This window comes from Phaseolus vulgaris, chromosome 1 (genome assembly GCF_000499845.2).
Source record: "Phaseolus vulgaris cultivar G19833 chromosome 1, P. vulgaris v2.0, whole genome shotgun sequence".
Classification (NCBI taxonomy): Eukaryota; Viridiplantae; Streptophyta; class Magnoliopsida; order Fabales; family Fabaceae; genus Phaseolus; species Phaseolus vulgaris.
In genome coordinates, this window is record NC_023759.2 from 50158181 (window position 1) to 50176271 (window position 18091).

The 18091-nt window shown below is 29.6% G+C and overlaps 2 protein-coding genes across 2 annotated transcripts; one reads left to right on the forward strand and one right to left on the reverse strand.

Annotated features, from left to right (window-relative positions):
• Window positions 1-3880: 3880 nt before the first annotated feature.
• On the reverse strand, window positions 3881-5741 carry LOC137816264 (putative ETHYLENE INSENSITIVE 3-like 4 protein). The gene has a single exon (XM_068619341.1). The coding sequence runs from the start codon at window positions 5349-5351 to the stop codon at window positions 4008-4010; it is 1344 nt and encodes a 447-aa protein (XP_068475442.1). The 5' UTR covers window positions 5352-5741; the 3' UTR covers window positions 3881-4007.
• A 5986-nt stretch (window positions 5742-11727) lies between these two features.
• On the forward strand, window positions 11728-13140 carry LOC137815157 (ethylene-responsive transcription factor ERF060). The gene has a single exon (XM_068618221.1). The coding sequence runs from the start codon at window positions 11951-11953 to the stop codon at window positions 12836-12838; it is 888 nt and encodes a 295-aa protein (XP_068474322.1). The 5' UTR covers window positions 11728-11950; the 3' UTR covers window positions 12839-13140.
• Window positions 13141-18091: the final 4951 nt, after the last annotated feature.

Genomic DNA, 18091 nt, shown 5'->3' on the forward strand with positions numbered 1-18091 from the left:
GTACCAGAAAATTCTTCTAAGAAGGATTCTAAGGGGAACTAAAATTTACTTTTTGAATCACTTTTTTATTCTCCCTACAAGAGTTTATTTTTTTAATCTTTTATTCATTTCATTAATGGTGCAAATGTTTCGACTTCAAATCCGTTAAGATAATATTATTATGATTAATTATTATATTCAAGATATTTTCCGCTTTGAAGTTAGAATTTCATCATGATTTTACTCTTAACATTGATATTCCAACCTTAGATTTGTTTAAAATATTGTTGGTTTTGAAAGTCTCAAAACTCATTAAAGAAAATGTATTTAAATTACTCATATTATTAAATGTACCACTAGGTGATATTATTAAATGTAGCCCTACATAAAGGTGAGTGAATATTGGAAAGTTTAGTTTGTTGATAAAGAAAGGGTTTTGTAATAATCCAGATCACGTAAAAAGGGTCCAGATGATGTTTCTATATGATAAGAATCGAAATGCATGTGACTCATAATGAAGTTTTGAATTAACTCTTTCAATTATTTGACTTTTGTACTAATCCATTGTCTATAATATGCACACTGTTCAGACTACAAGTACAAATTTGTGTATAGTGCTTGAAGCAATGCTTCATGCTTCATATTTTAAAAACTTAATTATATACTCTGATGTTATCAAATATACTCTTTGAGTGGGGTTTAAAGCTAGTAAAAAAAAAAAACCAATGTTCCATGTATAAATGCAGTCCAGAAATTATTAATTCATATTATTTATTTCCATTTTATCTGTAGTAATGTTATTTACAATATATTTATTTTTCTTAGCTTAATAGAGTTTTTGTTACGTTGAAGGGGGGTGAGAAGATGAATTTGGATTGAATTGGTGACTCATACAAATTGGTTGTTACTCATTGTTGGTTTATTCATAGTCTCTTATTTCGGCTGGAATATCTTTGTGGTTTTGAACTTAATCAAAGAGGTAGATACACGCAATTATTAGATACTTAAATTAGTAAATATTTTAGTAGAGTAATACAAAGTATCTACAATTTCAATCAGATGGATAAGGTTGGCTTGAGTTTAAAAAAGAAGAAGCTTAATTGACTAAACATTTTGGGTAAAAATTAAGCATGCTCTATGGGCTATGAAGGCCCAGAACACCATATTCAGCGGGTATAGGACATTGTTGGGCCGAGATAACTTATTGGGACTGAAATGATTAAATGATTAATTAAGGGCAATTGCTTCCTGCACCATATTACTACACCCGATCTCAGTGGAAAAGATGAAACTGTCGTTAAAAAAAATTTCCAAAATATGTGTTTTGGATTTTTTTTTCCTGAACGAAATTCTATATTACGGATTTTTTTATCTGGAATGAGTTTTTCATTTTTGTTTCCGGATTTTTATTTCTGGAACTCAATAATCACTTCCAGATTTATTTTTCCGAAATATATTATTTTCAATTCCGGATTTTTATTTCTGGAATTAAGGACATTTTTGGAAATTGAAAAAATATGTTGGATGCAGGTTAAAAATGATTGGGTGTAGGAAGCATTTGCCTTAATTAAGCATGCTCTATGGGCTATGAAGGCCCATAAGACCATAATCAGCGGGTATAGGACATTGTTGGGCCGATATAGCTTGTTGGGGCTAAAATGATTAATTCGGTAGGGCTGTTTCTTTCTTCACCTCCATATTTTCTATATGTAAAAAAGTTAAATTATATGAAGTTTTGGTTGTGGATGTGAGTGGAGTTGGTGTGGGAAGAGATTGGTGAAGGTCATGGTGGTGTTTGCTTTGCTCTTGAGTAGCAAGGTCGTTTGCAGTGATTCGTGGTTGTTTATAGTAGTTGGAGATATGTGTTTATGGTGGGTTTTTTCGTTTTTTGGTATAGATTCTGGTGTGAGTTTGATTATATTTTGGATTGTGTAACTCAAAACGTGTTTTTGGATCTAGATAAACATTTTGGATTTTACAATCCAGAGTACAATATTATGGACTTGACAATCTAATCTATAAGGTATTTTCGGATTCAAAATTATCTTACGAATTGGAGAGTCTAACGTTTCACTTTTGGATTGACCAATCCAAAACATATTTCTGAATCCAAAAACACCTTCTAGATTGGATTAAGACACTGGTAGGGATGAAAGAAGAAAAAAAGGTGAAACATGTGAGATTTATAATTTATTTATTTAAAGAAGAACAACAACATATTTTTCACACAACCTATGTCAATGCCACAACACTAAGATAAAATCTTTATATAAAAACGAATTTTAGAGACAAAAAATAATTAATTATTATATTAACTAAATTATATATTATTTTGGAGACTATAAAAATAATCAATATCTAAAGTAATTTATATTATTAATAAAATTTATAAACTAATTTATAAATTGATATCTAATTAACTATATGGTTTGAGCTACCAATTAATCTAGATTTTAGTTGGTAATCAAAACCTTAGTTAATTGGATACAATTTAGAAACTAGTTTATAAAATTTATTAATAATATAAATTATTTTAGAAACTGATAATTTTTGTAATCTTTAAAATAATATTTAATTTGATTAATATAGAAATTAATTATTCTTTATTTTTATTAATACTTTTTTTTAATACAAAACTATTTTCTTGTAATGTAAGAAGAAATGGAGGTGCACCAAGTAACAGGAATCCGGTAGCCCTAACCAATATTTCTAGAATGTAAGTTTCGATTTGAGATTAGTCATTCCAAATAATGAAAACAGTGTACGAATAAATTATTGGAGTGCAGATAATTAATTGACTAAAATATGAACCAAACAATAAATTTCACTATTGGATTTAATTATTTTTAAGAGAATAATTGTTAGGAAAACAAAAAACAATTGTTATTTCACTATATAGTTTGCATGAAACAAATAGAAACTATACCCTCTGTTAAGAAATACATTTTATTTAATTTTTTTTAATATAACATCTTTTATCTTTTTCGTTCATACTTCTAATAATTATGTGATTGACAACGTAAACTAGAAATGGATTAATTATAATTATTTTAGCTTTATAAATTTGTTGCTATCTTCATCTCTATTTTTTTAAATTTTTCTTGGTTTGTGAAAAAAAACACGATGGCACTTATATGAGATGGAAGGATTTAAACATATATCATCTTCTTTACATAATAAGTGTATAAATATCACAACTAACATTGATTACTTTTTTCTACTAATATTTTTAGTAAGTGTAACAAGTCTGATGTATATACGTAGTTCTAGTTTTTCTTTTCCAAAGTCAATAAGATTATATTCATGTTTTAATTATTATTTTTGTTACAGTGCGAAAGTGATTCAACAAATCACACAATTCCCACAGTATTCACACCCATGCGTCGGAAGTTAATGAGTCTCATGCATATACTCACCGCCAATGGAATTTTCTTCTTCGGAATCAAATAATAGTCTTTATTAGGATATCTTAATTTTAACATATTTATATACATAATTTGTTATTTTTTATTCTTAATTTATAATTATATAATATATAATTTTGTGTTTCCATTTTAAAAATTATATGAATTCTTGTATTTGTATCGTATAAATAAATGACACTCGGTGTTTGTGCTAGATAGTAACTAATAACAAGTGTGAGGATTTGTTAAAATTTAAGCAAAAGTAACTTCCAAACATACTTCCTAATAGATAATCACACTTTCTGTTGTCACATATTTGTACATTTATTGACTTTTTTCATTACAATTAATGTGCTTTTAGTGCAAGCAATTGGACATCTTCCATTGCAGCAAGGTTTTTTAGTTTCAGTGAGTCGCTCACATGTATATATGTTAAGATAATTGAAGACTTACACTGAAAAGGTTTTTCAGAAGAAAGAAAAAACACAGAACAAACGTTTGGCAATTAATGCATCACTTATCTTATTGACAAAATAATACTTAATGAGATCACTAATTGCAAATACCCTGCATACTAGCTAGCTTAGTAGAAATAAATCAAAAACATCACAACAAAAGTTCTCTCTATTGGGATGGATGCCATGGCAAGTCCCAAATTGAGGTTGCATCCTCTTGAACCTGCGGAATCTGAACTGGGTTTTGATCAAAGTCCTCGTTATCGTTGAGTAACATCTCTAGTGCAGCTTCCAATTCAAGATTTTCAACACCATTAAGCCAGTAACAAGCGTTATCTTCCAATGTTCCACTCCCACCAGCAGCCTCCACCACCTTCGCATCATTCTGAATTGCCACATTCATCCAATCATCTACACTCGTGATTGGTGATGCTTCATTGGAGAGATAACGGTGAAAAGGAAGGTAGCTATCCTCTATGCGGTAGGCACAGAGAGCTTCATGGTCCAACCTCGCGTTCCTGTCCACAAACCCCATAGACAACTTGCTCTGTGGACACTCAACGTTTTGACATGCATATAACTTATCATCCTCACTGCCACTACCAAAAGAGACCTTCCTCTTCAAAAGTTGAGCAGAGTCAGAGCCAGAGCCTTCTCCCTCTTCATGGTTCTCAACATCTTCATTTGAAAGAGATAACTTGCCAGTTATTCCTAGTAAAACCTCTTCTTGGTTCATGACTTTGGACCAAGTCGAACTATCCCTGGCTGTCATTTTATCTTGCAAGGTTTTCGACTGAGTCACCAACCTTCTGAGTTTATCAAAATCAGGGGATATGTGTTTGATAATCGCAGCCAGAACAGAAACTTTCCAGGCCTTTTTCAAGTCATGGGGCTTCCTATAAGGAGGGGCCCCATGTTCTTGGGCCAGAAGGCCTTGCTCACCCCACCAGAGTTCCTCCCCGGTGGGCCACCAAGGGGGAGATAAGCCTCTCTCCAAAGGGAACTTTCTTTGTGGAGGGACACAGTGTTGCCGCAGAGCAGATAGCAGAGAACCCAAAGTAGAGTCTTGCAAGTCTTGGAGGAGGTGAATATAGGAGGTTATATCCATCTTGTCTTTTTCCAAGAGTGGCAAGTAATTCAAGATTGCACTGGGGGCGCTTTGGTCAAAGCGGATTTGGTCCTTCCACCACTCTCGCAAGCTGTCGGAGGAACCAGACACGGGCTTTCCCTTTTCTGGGATGATGCCATAAACAAAACCTTGGGCGTTGCAGACTTCCATGATCTTCACCATGTACTTGAGGACCAAGTCTTGTGCTCTTGACATCTTCTTCCTTCTCGATGCCTCTATTTTTGCTTCTTTGTCCGGCTCTTGTTTCTCACGCTTCTCCTTCAGCTTCTGTAGCAGAATCCTATCCTTCCACATGCGTTTTTTCAGCTGGTCATAGTCGATGCTCTCATCTTGGTTCTCTTCTTCAGTGATGTAGGGGTCAATTTCTTCGTTGATCAGCACCATGACAATGACTAATTCTGTGAGTTGTTGTTGTTGTTGTTCCTAGATCAACTTTGATTCAGATGAGGTTATGGGATAAGAATGAATAGGAGAGTTGTAGCATGAGCATGGAAGGTAGAGGGGTATTTATACGCATAAGTGGTGTGCGATATATGGCGGTGCAGGGAGGGAAATTGGATTAAGGTTATGGGAAGAAAAGTTATAAGAGTATTAATAAATGATGGAGGAATAAGGACAAGGTGGCATTACCAAGATGAAGGTGAATGATGAAGTGTGGCCAGTGATCTGAAGAAAAGGTGGCAGTGTTGCCGTGTGTCAAGGGAAGGCATGGGTAGTTTTGTTGCATGGATTCTGAGTTTTCAACACTGTCTTTCACCAACTTGCTGCATGATGTAATGCCCAACGCATGTGGATGGGACTCAACGTTTGCTTCTTTTAATGTATACAACCTTAACACTAAACACAATTATTTTTGGGCCCATCAACTTCTGTTCTATGAAAGGACAAAAATTGTAGTTTGAGACTTAGAAGGAGACACAGTCAGGGAAGGCCCATTTTTTTATTTTGATTTCACACATGTGAGCCAAAAATTAGATTCAACACCTGACTCGACTTACATCTTATGGCCGATTGCTTCCTGCACCTAGATACCAAGTGTCACCTCACCTCTATAGTAAACGTGGAAATACTTTTCTTTTTTTTTTTAATCCATACATAATCGAGACGATGTTTTTGGATTCGGAAGTTTTTATCCTTTTTGGTCTTTAGATTGAAGTCTTTTTTGGATTTGAGATAAGTCTATGGATTATCAGATATATTTCGGATTACATAATTTGAAAATTAATCTCATATTTAGAAAAAGACTTCTAAATTATGTAATCTAAAAGCTAATTATGCTTTTGAAAAAAGACTTTTGGATTATATAATCTAAAAATTAATCTCATATCCAGAAAAGACTTATGGATTACGTAATTCGGAAGCTAATTACGCATGTAAAAAAAAAGGCTTTTGGATTACATAATCGGGAAACTAATCTCAGGTATAGAAAAGACTTCCAAATGATGTAATATGAAAGTTAATCACAAAAGACTTCCTGATGACATAATCTGAAAACTAATTACAAATCTTGAAAAAGACTTCCACATTATATAATCCAAAATATTGAAAAAAAATTATCCTACACATAGGTTTGGATATGTTGATCGTATCAACTATGTGATTGGTAGAGAGTGATGGTTTAAAGCCTAAAAACTTTCAAATGGTTATAAAAGGCTTAGAAAATCAATAGTGGTAGGTTGTCTTTGAGCAGGAGATTGAATCTATGAGGAAGAACTACACATGGACACTTGTTAATCTGTAAAGAAATCATAAGGTGATAAGAGACAAGTGAGTGTTCAAGAAAAAAGAGAGAATACCAAATGTAGAGGACAAAGCTTAAGGATTATACTGGTGACAAAAGAGTTTACATAAGTAGGAAGGATAGACATTAATAAGATTTTTTCATCTATGATAAAATATTATTTAATAAATTTTTTGTATCTATTATTAATCATACAATTCAAAGCATGGAGTATTCAAATTTATTTATTTTAAAATATATTTTTATGAATGAAAATAACTAAACATACTTTTAAAAATATATAGTTAAGTGTGTGGAATTCAATAAAATGTTGTATTTTTTGGTAATGAAATATAATGTATTTAATAGTATAATTTTTATAAATATGTAATGTTCATAGATATAAAATAAAAGAAATGGTTTGACTTTGAACACTCCTCTGAATGGTGGCCAATGTGATTGCGTCCAACATCAGCTTTCAGCAAATGCAAGGCTTATAATTGGCGTCAACAATTATTTTGTTTAGATAAGTCCTATAATTAGGGTTTAATGAGGATTCAGCCACTCACCATACATCTTAGTGTTCTGCTCCATCGTTGACATTTACTAAAATATACCAAAGATATATGAATATAATAATGATAATAACAATAATAATAAAATTTGGTAGACTTGCTAAAGATAATAATAAATTCTACAATTAGTGGCCCAACTATTATGCACGTTAATACAATATTTTTAAAATATTTTTTTTATCAAACAATAATATTTTTTAAAACTTATAAAAGATAACAATAATAATCTATAACTATAATAAAATGGGTTAAATAACTGTGAAATTGTTTTTTTCTTTTACAAATTTCAAACATTTAAATATTCATTTTTTTACCAGTAAAAAATAAATAAAATAAAATAATACACTTTAAGAGTGTTTTAACTCTTACACAATTATAAAAAAACAAGTTTTTTATTCATTCAACCAGCTCAGGATCCAACAGACTTTATAGCACATCAGTCACTTTAACATACCAGAACAAGATAAGAGCACAACAAAGTACAATATCAACTCTCCAAAAAAAACATATTCTCAAAACAAGACACAAAAATCTAACAAACATCAAATAAAAGTAAGTCAAACACTCAAGCGTCAAAACCATCAAACCGACCAAGCGAGCAGGATACATAATCCAAAAAGCCTAAAGAAAACACACCACGACTTTCAAATCTGGACAAAGTGTTAAACATGGATAACCAATCAAGCATCAGTCTCTCAAATAACTCATATAACATAAAGGTTCCAAACACCAAATCGAGTAATATAAGTCCGTCAATATTTCCTTTACCGTAACCCAAGACAAAAATCATCAAGTCCTGCCACATTTAAATATCTGTAATAAGAAAACTATTAAAATGAGTCATTTTTAATTTTTTTACAGGTAACAAATAAATTTGTTATATAAACTATATTATAATATTATAACATCTACGTCGACAATGAGTCAACATAAAATGTTTTAACATCCTAGTCTACATTGGAAATTCGTTTGTCATGTAAAAAAAAATGAAATGACTCATTCCAATATTTTTCTTATTACAATTATTCACGAAGTCTAAAGTTTGAACTAGGGATGAAAACCAATCTCGCATGAAAGTACATGGACGAAAAAACATATTTACGACCCATATCCAGAATAAAAATCTTTAACCTCCTCCTCAAAATTTGATTTATATATTTTAAAGATTTCTTTCTTATCAAATGGCATTAACCATCTTATTAGAATTTGCCTCACAATAAGTAAGTTATAAATTTGTACATTATTAAGAAACCAAGTAATAGATTAGAACTTTGACAATAAAGAATGAAATGAAAATAGTTTAAAGTTATTTTTAGAATAAATTGATTTATTTTCTTTACAATAATAATGTATTGTCTCCTGTTTCTTATGTTCTTAATTAGATTTTTAATGATGTAACTAATCTAAGACATTTTTGTGGCACATATAGTTAGAAAATGATAAGCACTTAGCGTGATTCTCTGGCTTACATCTAAAGCAACTCATGGCACACGCACACTGCTTTCAACGTTCAACCTTTCACTTAAGATTAGACTTCGTTTATTTAAATTATGTCCATTAGTTTCTTCTTCGTCTCTCAGCCATCACAAAAACCAAAAATATATTCATCACATACTTTTAATTTTTTAAGAAGTAAATTTTAAGTATAATTTAATCTTTTCAAACTAATTTATAAAATTTATATTTATTTATATTATATAAAATGTTTTTATCATATAAGATATGTTATAAAAACAGTAGTTAAATTTATGTGATTTATTTAATATTTAATGTAAGTTGGAGATGCAATGAAACCGTCAACGAAATAAAATGCTATTTTTTTTATAATTGTAGGAATACTTTCATTGTGGCGACTCTAGTGGTACACCATAATATATCACCACGAACTACGTATTTCCAGTTCAAATGAAACTTTTGCATGTTTTCTCACAGATAATAAAATAAAATTAAAATAAAGGATAAGATGATATACTTATTAAGGTTAGAGTGTGAAGAATTTAATTTAAAAAAATAAAGTAGTGGAGTGGGTGTTTTTGTTAAGTGATTGATTTAATAATATAAGAAATTGGGTTGGTGGTGTTCATTGTGGCGCCGCATATGACGGTTCTTTCACCCTTTATCTCCACTGTCTATTCAGCCGCACCACCGTGGTATTGGCCACATCATAATCGAGTCTCAACACTTCAATAATAAATAAATAAATACCATTACCACATTCTATTTTTTCCACCAGTATTTCAATAAAATAAAATAATAATAAATAATTGATTCAGTATAATAAAAATTGGTATAGTTTGAATATAATAAAATAAAAAATTACAATTTTAATTTAATAATTTAAATTTTATCAATTTTTGTTTTATTTTTGTTAATGTTGGAGATCTCATATCGACTAGAGATTAAAGCCTTTCATTGTATATAAGGGGTGCAAACCTCAATCATATAAGTCGGTTTTATGGGTTTCATAATAGTTAATGTTTGAGATTATTAAAATTGTGGTTACTCATTATAACTTATCCTGCAACTGATAAGGCATATTTTAAAAATCATATGGAAAAAGATATATTTTATAATACTATAAGTAATATATATATATATAGTCTTTTAGGTGAGATAATTAAAGGTTTTATAATTGCTGAATTATTTTTTCTTCTTATACATAAATAAAGCTGTAACATTTTATGCTTTTAATAAAGCATTGACTAATTTATAAGATGGTCCGAATATGATAAAATAAAATACAAGAATATAATACAATAAGACTTAGATAAATATTAATATATCTAATGTTAGTTCTGTGTTATAATAAATAATGAATAATAATAATAATAATAGCAATACTAATAAATTAAGGAGGTCGTGGCCATTATGATTATAATAATAAGTTAGTATAACTATAATGATAAAGAATATATATGTATAATAATCATGGGATGATAGAATGATGATGATAATATAACAAAACCGTGATTATCAGAAATAGTAATAATAATAACAATATTGTTATTTAAAAAAAATACATAACAAAAAGGTGATTGATCAAAATAATAACAGTGTTATTATATTAAAAACATAAATAATAATAATGACAAAAATATATATTAACAAAATAATGACAAAAATTTAAATAAGTATAATAGGAGAAGTAATGATTGATATCACTAAATAATTAAATAGAAACTAATTTTAAAAATAAAAAATAATTAATTATTATATAGATTAAATTAGAGACCATTTTAAAAACTAAAAATATTATTATTTTTTAAATTAGTTTTTATTATTGATAAATAGTTTCTAAATTAATATTTAATTAACTATCAAGGTTTTAACTATCAATTATTTAAATTTTAAATTTGATAGCAAAAATCTATTTATCAATAATAGAAACTAATTTAAAATCTAATAATTTTGTTAGTCTTTAAAATAATTTATAATTTAATCAATATAACAATTAATTATTTTTTAACTCTAAAATTGGTTTATATATAATGATTTTCTTGTAGTACGATGATGTTATAATTAGTTTTAGTTTATAATCAATACCTATAAATAAATAGGGTTCCTCTTCATGACTGTTTTTTTTTGTTTGGTGTAGAGCAAATATTTTATGATTTTCGCATACCCTCATTCTCATTTGATTCCCACACCAAATGTCACATAAAATAAAATAACCTCTTTTTTTCAATCACTCTTCAAGCAAGTATATTTTTTGGTAAAACCATAATTCTTTTGTATTTATCATCAAGTGAATCCTAACTTTATGTGAACATCATTACATTCTCTAATTTCAAAACTACCAGTGAAAGAAGAGAAAAAACTTACAGAAGAAGAGAAACTCAGACCAAATGAAAAAAAAATGAGTTGATTAATCAATTCATCATTTTTCTTTTACATATTAATTTTTGTTTTACTTTTTAACTTTAAATCATCTAAAATTATAAATTATTTATGTATGTTAAATTTCTAGTACGATAGTTATTGAGATTAAGAGAATGATTTTGATGGTGTTAAATTAAAACAAAAATGATTGAAGTGGTAAGAGAGAGAATAAGTATAAAAATATGATAATAATTTGAATAGAAGGAAGTATTTTTAATTGTTGTTGAAAAAAGTAGAATGAAAATAGAAAATGTGTAAACATTTTGGATAACGTGGTGTGGTTGTGGGGGAGGATAGGGCCAATCCCATTAGAGAGTAGAAAGGACAAAAACCCTATTAAATACTAAAAGTTGACATTTCGAGGGTGTGCTCAATACCACATGTTTCAGCTAACCTTAGCCCAATTATACATCGCCACGTGTAAACAGCGCTATTCGGTGGAGGTCATATGTGTCCACTCTCATGTTATGCCATGGACACGTGTCACTCTTCCATAGGATAACCATCATCGGAGAAAGGAATCATTGAAGTTGACGACGCAAGTAATTAGCCGCTAATTAAACAACAAAAGAACGTGATTAGATTATATTAAATTAGATTAGAGGAAGGAAGAAGAACTTGGAGGCACGCACACAAAACCTGTGGGCGCCAACGATACTATATATAAACCCAGAAAAGGGTCTCAAACTCCGACTGAGATACAACAAAACAAACATTTCTTTGCTTATTAACTTCTCCTAATCTCTTTCTCCCTTCAAAAATTCTTTATCTTCGTTTGCATTTTTCACCTGTTTCTTATTATCTAGAGCATGGCAACAGTTATGGATATGTACAAGAACAGTAGCATGATGCTCTCAGATTTCTTAGACCCATGTAATGATCAAGAGCTGATGAAAGCACTTGAACCTTTTATGAAAAGTGATTCATCTACCACTTCCTCAATAACTTACCCTTCACTATCTTTTCCAAGCTTCTCCTTCAGCTATGAGTCCCAAAAGGGTCTAAACCAACCCAGTTCCATCAAACTCAACCAGCTCACCCCATCTCAAACATTCCAGATTCAAGCTCAAATCCAGGTTACACGAGCCCAGTTTCTCAGCCCAAAGCCCGTTCCCATGAAGCAGGTGGGTGGTCGTGTTGTTTCCAAGCCCACAAAGCTTTACCGTGGAGTGAGGCAGAGACACTGGGGCAAGTGGGTGGCGGAGATCAGACTTCCCAAGAACCGCACTCGTCTCTGGCTTGGTACATTCGAAACCGCTGAAGAAGCAGCTTTGGCATACGACAACGCAGCGTTTAAGCTCAGAGGAGAAAACGCGAGGCTCAACTTCCATCATCTACGTCACCATGGAGGAAGTGTGTACGGTGCGTTTGGGACCTACAAGCCTCTCCCCTCTGCAGTGGACGCCAAGCTCCAAGCCATTTGTCAAAGCTTGGCCATCAACACACACAAGGAAGAAGAAACAGCAACAACATCGGAGTTCGAGGATGTTAAGGTCGGGAACCAAACAGCATCCTCGCCCTTGTCGGATGAATATTCTTCTTCTTCATCTTCTTCTTGTGCCGGTTCCTCTTCCCCTGAATCCGATATCACTTTCTTGGATTTCTCGGATTCTTACGAAGCAATGGACAATCTTGGGTTGGACTTGGAGAAGTACCCTTCTGTGGAGATTGATTGGGAAGCTTTATCTGAGTCATGAACAATATTAATTAATTAGCACCGTTCTCTCTGTTGAGTATTGGTTTAGGTTTGGTGTGCTTTTGTATTTAGTTTTTTTTTTTTGTTTTTCTGTGCGTCTTGGTCAGAGGCACTGCAATCAAATTTTTAAGTGTTGCAGTTGCTTTACGGAGTGAGGTTGCATAGGTTATGGTTTTCTTGGTCTGCTGGTGTTTTTTTATTCCCTGCGTGACCATGGAGGCTTTTACTTTTCTCATGTACTTGTTTCTAGTTCCAATGTAATTTAAGTATCTTGGTAATACAAGCTTTGGAAGTTGTTGTAAACTAACGAGTTAAATGGATTAGTTTTTTGTTTTTTGTCACTGGATTAGAGTTTATGTCTCTGGTTTATAAGCTGAACTTAATGTGCATTTTTAATATATTGTCAAAGATTATAGCAGTTATGAGGGTATTTGTGGGTAGGTTTTAAAACCGTTACAGAAGTTATTACAGAGAATCCACGTTCCCAAAGGTATTGCACTTGCACAAAACTTAGTCAATAATAGTCCATTTCGGACAAATTAACAATTCTCTTCATATTCATATACTAACTTACTCGTGTCAAACATGGTACAAAAGCAAAGGTGCTGCTGAAAAAAATTCACAATTTGTAATTAAACTAGTTTAAATTTAAAAGTGTATTGATATACTTTCGAATCTTAAATCGTGGTAGAGAATGTGCCTTTTAACCTCTATTATAAATTAACTACTTTTTTTCTGGAATTAAATATTTTTCTTTTCAATATATTATTCCATGTGAGAAATTTTTTATTTAAATACCCTAATTTAACTTTGTTAAATCGATTATAACTGATTTGATAGCGTTATTATGATTTCCTGATAAAAAGTAACTTTTAGTTTAATACAACGTTATAAAATTCGTTTCTAAAATAATATTTGTAATCACTCATGCTCTAAGCAATGTTTAATGTTTGTAATCTCCAATTATTAATGTCTAATCTCCAATTTCTAATAGTGACAAAGCAAATATAGTGTGAAGAAGATCTGACAAAAGTACACACAACCTTGTGTTTGTGGAGCTAACAAATAGACCACCTTGGATTTGTGTAGCTAACAGTAATGATAGTTAAGAATCTTTGGAGAAATTAAGAAGATGCGCATAACTTTTCTCTCCATTTTTGGGTTTTGAGATTACTTTAGATGCAACTGTTTCCATAAACATTTTGATTATGTTCGAAAAAGAATGTGAACGAGATCTGGAAGTTGCAACTCAAAGATAGTAAGGATCGATTTCGTGAGGAAGAGATAAAGCTAATCCTCCGCGTTCATCATTTACTACTTTACAACCTTCTATTCTGTGCCTTTGCGGCAACATAAAACAAAAAATAAATAATCCTCAATTTAAATAAACTACAATACACAACTCCCATTCTCCCTCTTTTTAATTTAACATTTTAAATATTTTTTTCTACTTTCAATTTATATTTCACATGCCATCCCCTCCTTTATAAATAATTTACCCCTCAAACATTTCAACCCTCTTTTTTATCTTCTTTTTTATCTTTATTGTTAGAATTTTCTTTACAATTGTTGAACTCTTTTAATTTATTCACATGTTTAAATTAAATTTTGTTTTTATAGTTAATGAGATTGAATATTCTCTACTAAACTTGCTTTCTTTTCTCTTCAACTCCAACCGGGGTGACTACCTGCAAATATACCCTGACGTTCAAGTTAAATAAGATATTTTGATTATATGATTAACAATCATTACCTTTTTATCATTAGGGTCTTCTTTTATTTATAATTTTTTATTGGATCTTTTTTCTTAATCACGCTGACTTAGACCCAATAAACTTTTCAATCTTTAATTTAAATCAATCTAATTAATCAGCAAGGTTTCTGTTTCGTAATTGTTCCGGTATGCTAATATAGTTCCATATTGCTTAGGAGTCGAAATTAATGACAGTTTATATATTCTCTCATCCCTCTATCCACTGAGGTGCATTTTAAGGACAAAATTATGACAGAGCACCGACCTCCAAAACGGACAATACCTTGAATGCGGTGATTGACCCTAGCAATGCTATATTTCGAACTTAAGTTTAGAACATTAAGTTTTTAAAAGGAAAACATCAACAATAAAAAATACCTTTATATTTTTTTTCCATTTTTTGGTTTATTTGTAATTAGAGTTTATTCAAATTGCTGACTAGAGCACTAGTTAGAGTGAGTAATCAAATTCAGAATATTGACTAATCCAGTTTGATTTCACACTCTCTGACCCAATACATATTACCTTAAATTGTTTGAACACATTCCTGATATTGATGCCAACAACGGTACATTCCAGAGACTGAAAAGTTGGGTTTTCTAGAAGAGAGATTGAAAAGTTAAAAAAAACTTATGCCAGGGCCCATAAACATTCATGGGCTTCCAGAAAAAAACTTGTATATATTGTCCTCAATCTGAATGCCCCCCCGTAAGAAGGACAAATTCTGCACCGAACCTTATCACCTTTCAATTTTTTCATAATGACTATCCGTTACGGATATAAAAATTTAGAACTAAAACAATACATTTTCAAAATCAAAATCTCATTAAAAAAAGTAAATCTGAAATGCAAAAATACATTTTAAATTTTTTTATAAAATTCAGAAATATATTTTGGAAATAAAAATCCAAAAATGTATTTCAAAAAATAATTCAAAAAATATTTTTTTTATTCGCATACTCGTTTCATTTAAGGTTATTTTCGTTATTTTATAGATAATTTGGGTGGACATTCAAATTGATATTACTATAAAACTAATTTTTTAGACCAAAATAATCAATTATTATATTTGACTAAATTAAAGATCATTTTATAAATTAAAAAATATTGGTATCTAAAATAGTCTCTATTATTAATAAAAATTTATAATTTAGTTTATAAATTGGTATCTAACTATTTGTTAGTTATCAAATATTTAGCTACTAACTATTTATGTTTTAAATTAGTCTCTATTAGTTTTTTGAGACTAATTTTGAATCTAAAATATTAATAGTTAAAACTTTGGAATTTAATTTAGAAATATTTTATAATATTTTATTAATAATAAAAATCATATTAATTTAATTAATATAATAACCAATTATTTATATTTCTAAATTTAATTATTATTTAATGGTTTTTTTTAAGTATATGATGGATGGAAGAAAAATTTGCAAAATACAACTTCTTTTACCCCATGTTTGGTTTATACACATGAAAGTAGGTTTATAGAAACAAAAAGTATACTTTTTCACAGAAAAAATAAAAAATATTTATTTATCAATCTATTATAATAATATATAATATATTAGTATTTTAAATTAAAAATTAAAATATTAATTTTGTTAGATAGATATAATTAGTCTTTAGTGAACGTTCTTACATAGATGGTTTTTACCACACAATTGGTTGTAGAAAAGAATTTCAGACTCAGGAGATTGAATCCACTGAAAAGGATAGTCTCTAAAAAGTATAGTTTAAAATTTAATCAAGAAAGTCAACATAATATGTTTTATAGTTGTAAAAATATATCTTTATTTGCAAGACGCATTTATGTATAGGTTTTAAATTTTTCACATTTTGCATCAAAATTATTACCATTGTTTCTTTTAAAATTTTAAATGTTAAGTATTGAACCTTCACCTCCTACCAGGACCCACATCCCAAAGTTCAATCTAAAAAAAAATTACAAAAATATAAAAAAATTGAAGGAACTTTTGGTACAGTTTTAAAATTCATGTAGTTTTTGTGCATCTGTGGTCTCATAGATACTTGTGCAGATAAAAAAAAATTGAAATTTTATTTTCATATTTTCTTTTGATATTGTGTCGATTTTGTACTTTTAAATTAAAATATTTATTGTCTTTTATTTTAAGATGTTTATTTTCAACCATTTTTATATTGATTCAAAGCATGAAACTTGTTTTATGAGATTTACATACATTAAAGCTATGAAACCTAACTCCCCAGGATCAAACAAACAAGGATCATAAATGTAGAAAAATACACGTGAAAGTTGAGTTCCACTAACCCCACCAGAAAGAATTTGATATTGATTTTTTCAGTTTTTTTCCCACGACTCAACTTTTCAAGTTCATCATGTTTATGATTCTTTTTAACATCACTGCTGTTTTATAGCTTTTATGTTATAACCCACTAGGATAAGTTTCACGTATTGAATCGTTAGAAAAATGATTTAAATTTTATCCTAAAATAAAAAATAACAACTATATTAAAAAGGGTTAAATTGATCCAAATTAAAAAAAAACAAATTAAATTGTTTAGATATAAAGTATCAAACTAAGACGTTATTGAATATCCACATCAAGTAAAGATTATAACATTTTATAGTATATAACTGAATGTCAACCTATAAGATTGAGTTAGACTTAAAGTTTACTTCTTAATATGTTGTCAGAATCATATATAACATATTTAAGCAAGTGTTTCTTGGATTTATCAGGCTACCGTTATTGGACTCCTATTAGACCACTCATAATATATAGTTCCACGCATATATAAGTGGGTGCAAATTTCATCTTATAAGATTGAGTTAGACTTAAAGTTCACTTCTTAATAAACATATAAAAAGATAAATAACTAAAAATTGTAATCTAAACTTTTATTTAAATATACTTGTTGGGAAGATAAGAAATAATTTTCACTATTTGATGTAGATACAAAAAATGGACACTTGCGGAAACAATAAGTAAACAAAAGAAATTAGAGCAAATTACACGGGACCTAATACAGAGAATATCTTCACTATTAAAGTAGGATTACAATATTTGTTTCTTTCATGAGGATAAATTGGATATCTATTCTCTCATTTACTTTTTAAGTTGCTTTTCTCTATTGTTTGTATATTTCTTCCTCACAAGTTTCTTTTATATAGAAAAGAAGAGAAAGATTTTTTCATAGAGAGATAATGATTGTTACATTTTCAAGATACCTTGAAAATATTATCTTCAACTTTCTAGGTTAAACTTTATGGTCTTCGAGAGATATATAATTCCAAGACTTTAAAATGATTATCATTGAATATGCTCAATGGATAAATTATCAAAATTTATTGGTTAAAGTATCCCATTAATTAAGGAGAGATTCCCAACAATACTTTTAAGTTATGGTTGAAAATTCTTTAAAACTTCTATTTGTTTTTTCGAATCTTATACTCTTAACTTAAGAGTCTCTTATAGTTTTCAATAAATGTTAACCAGTGTGTAAGAAAGGGTATTTTTA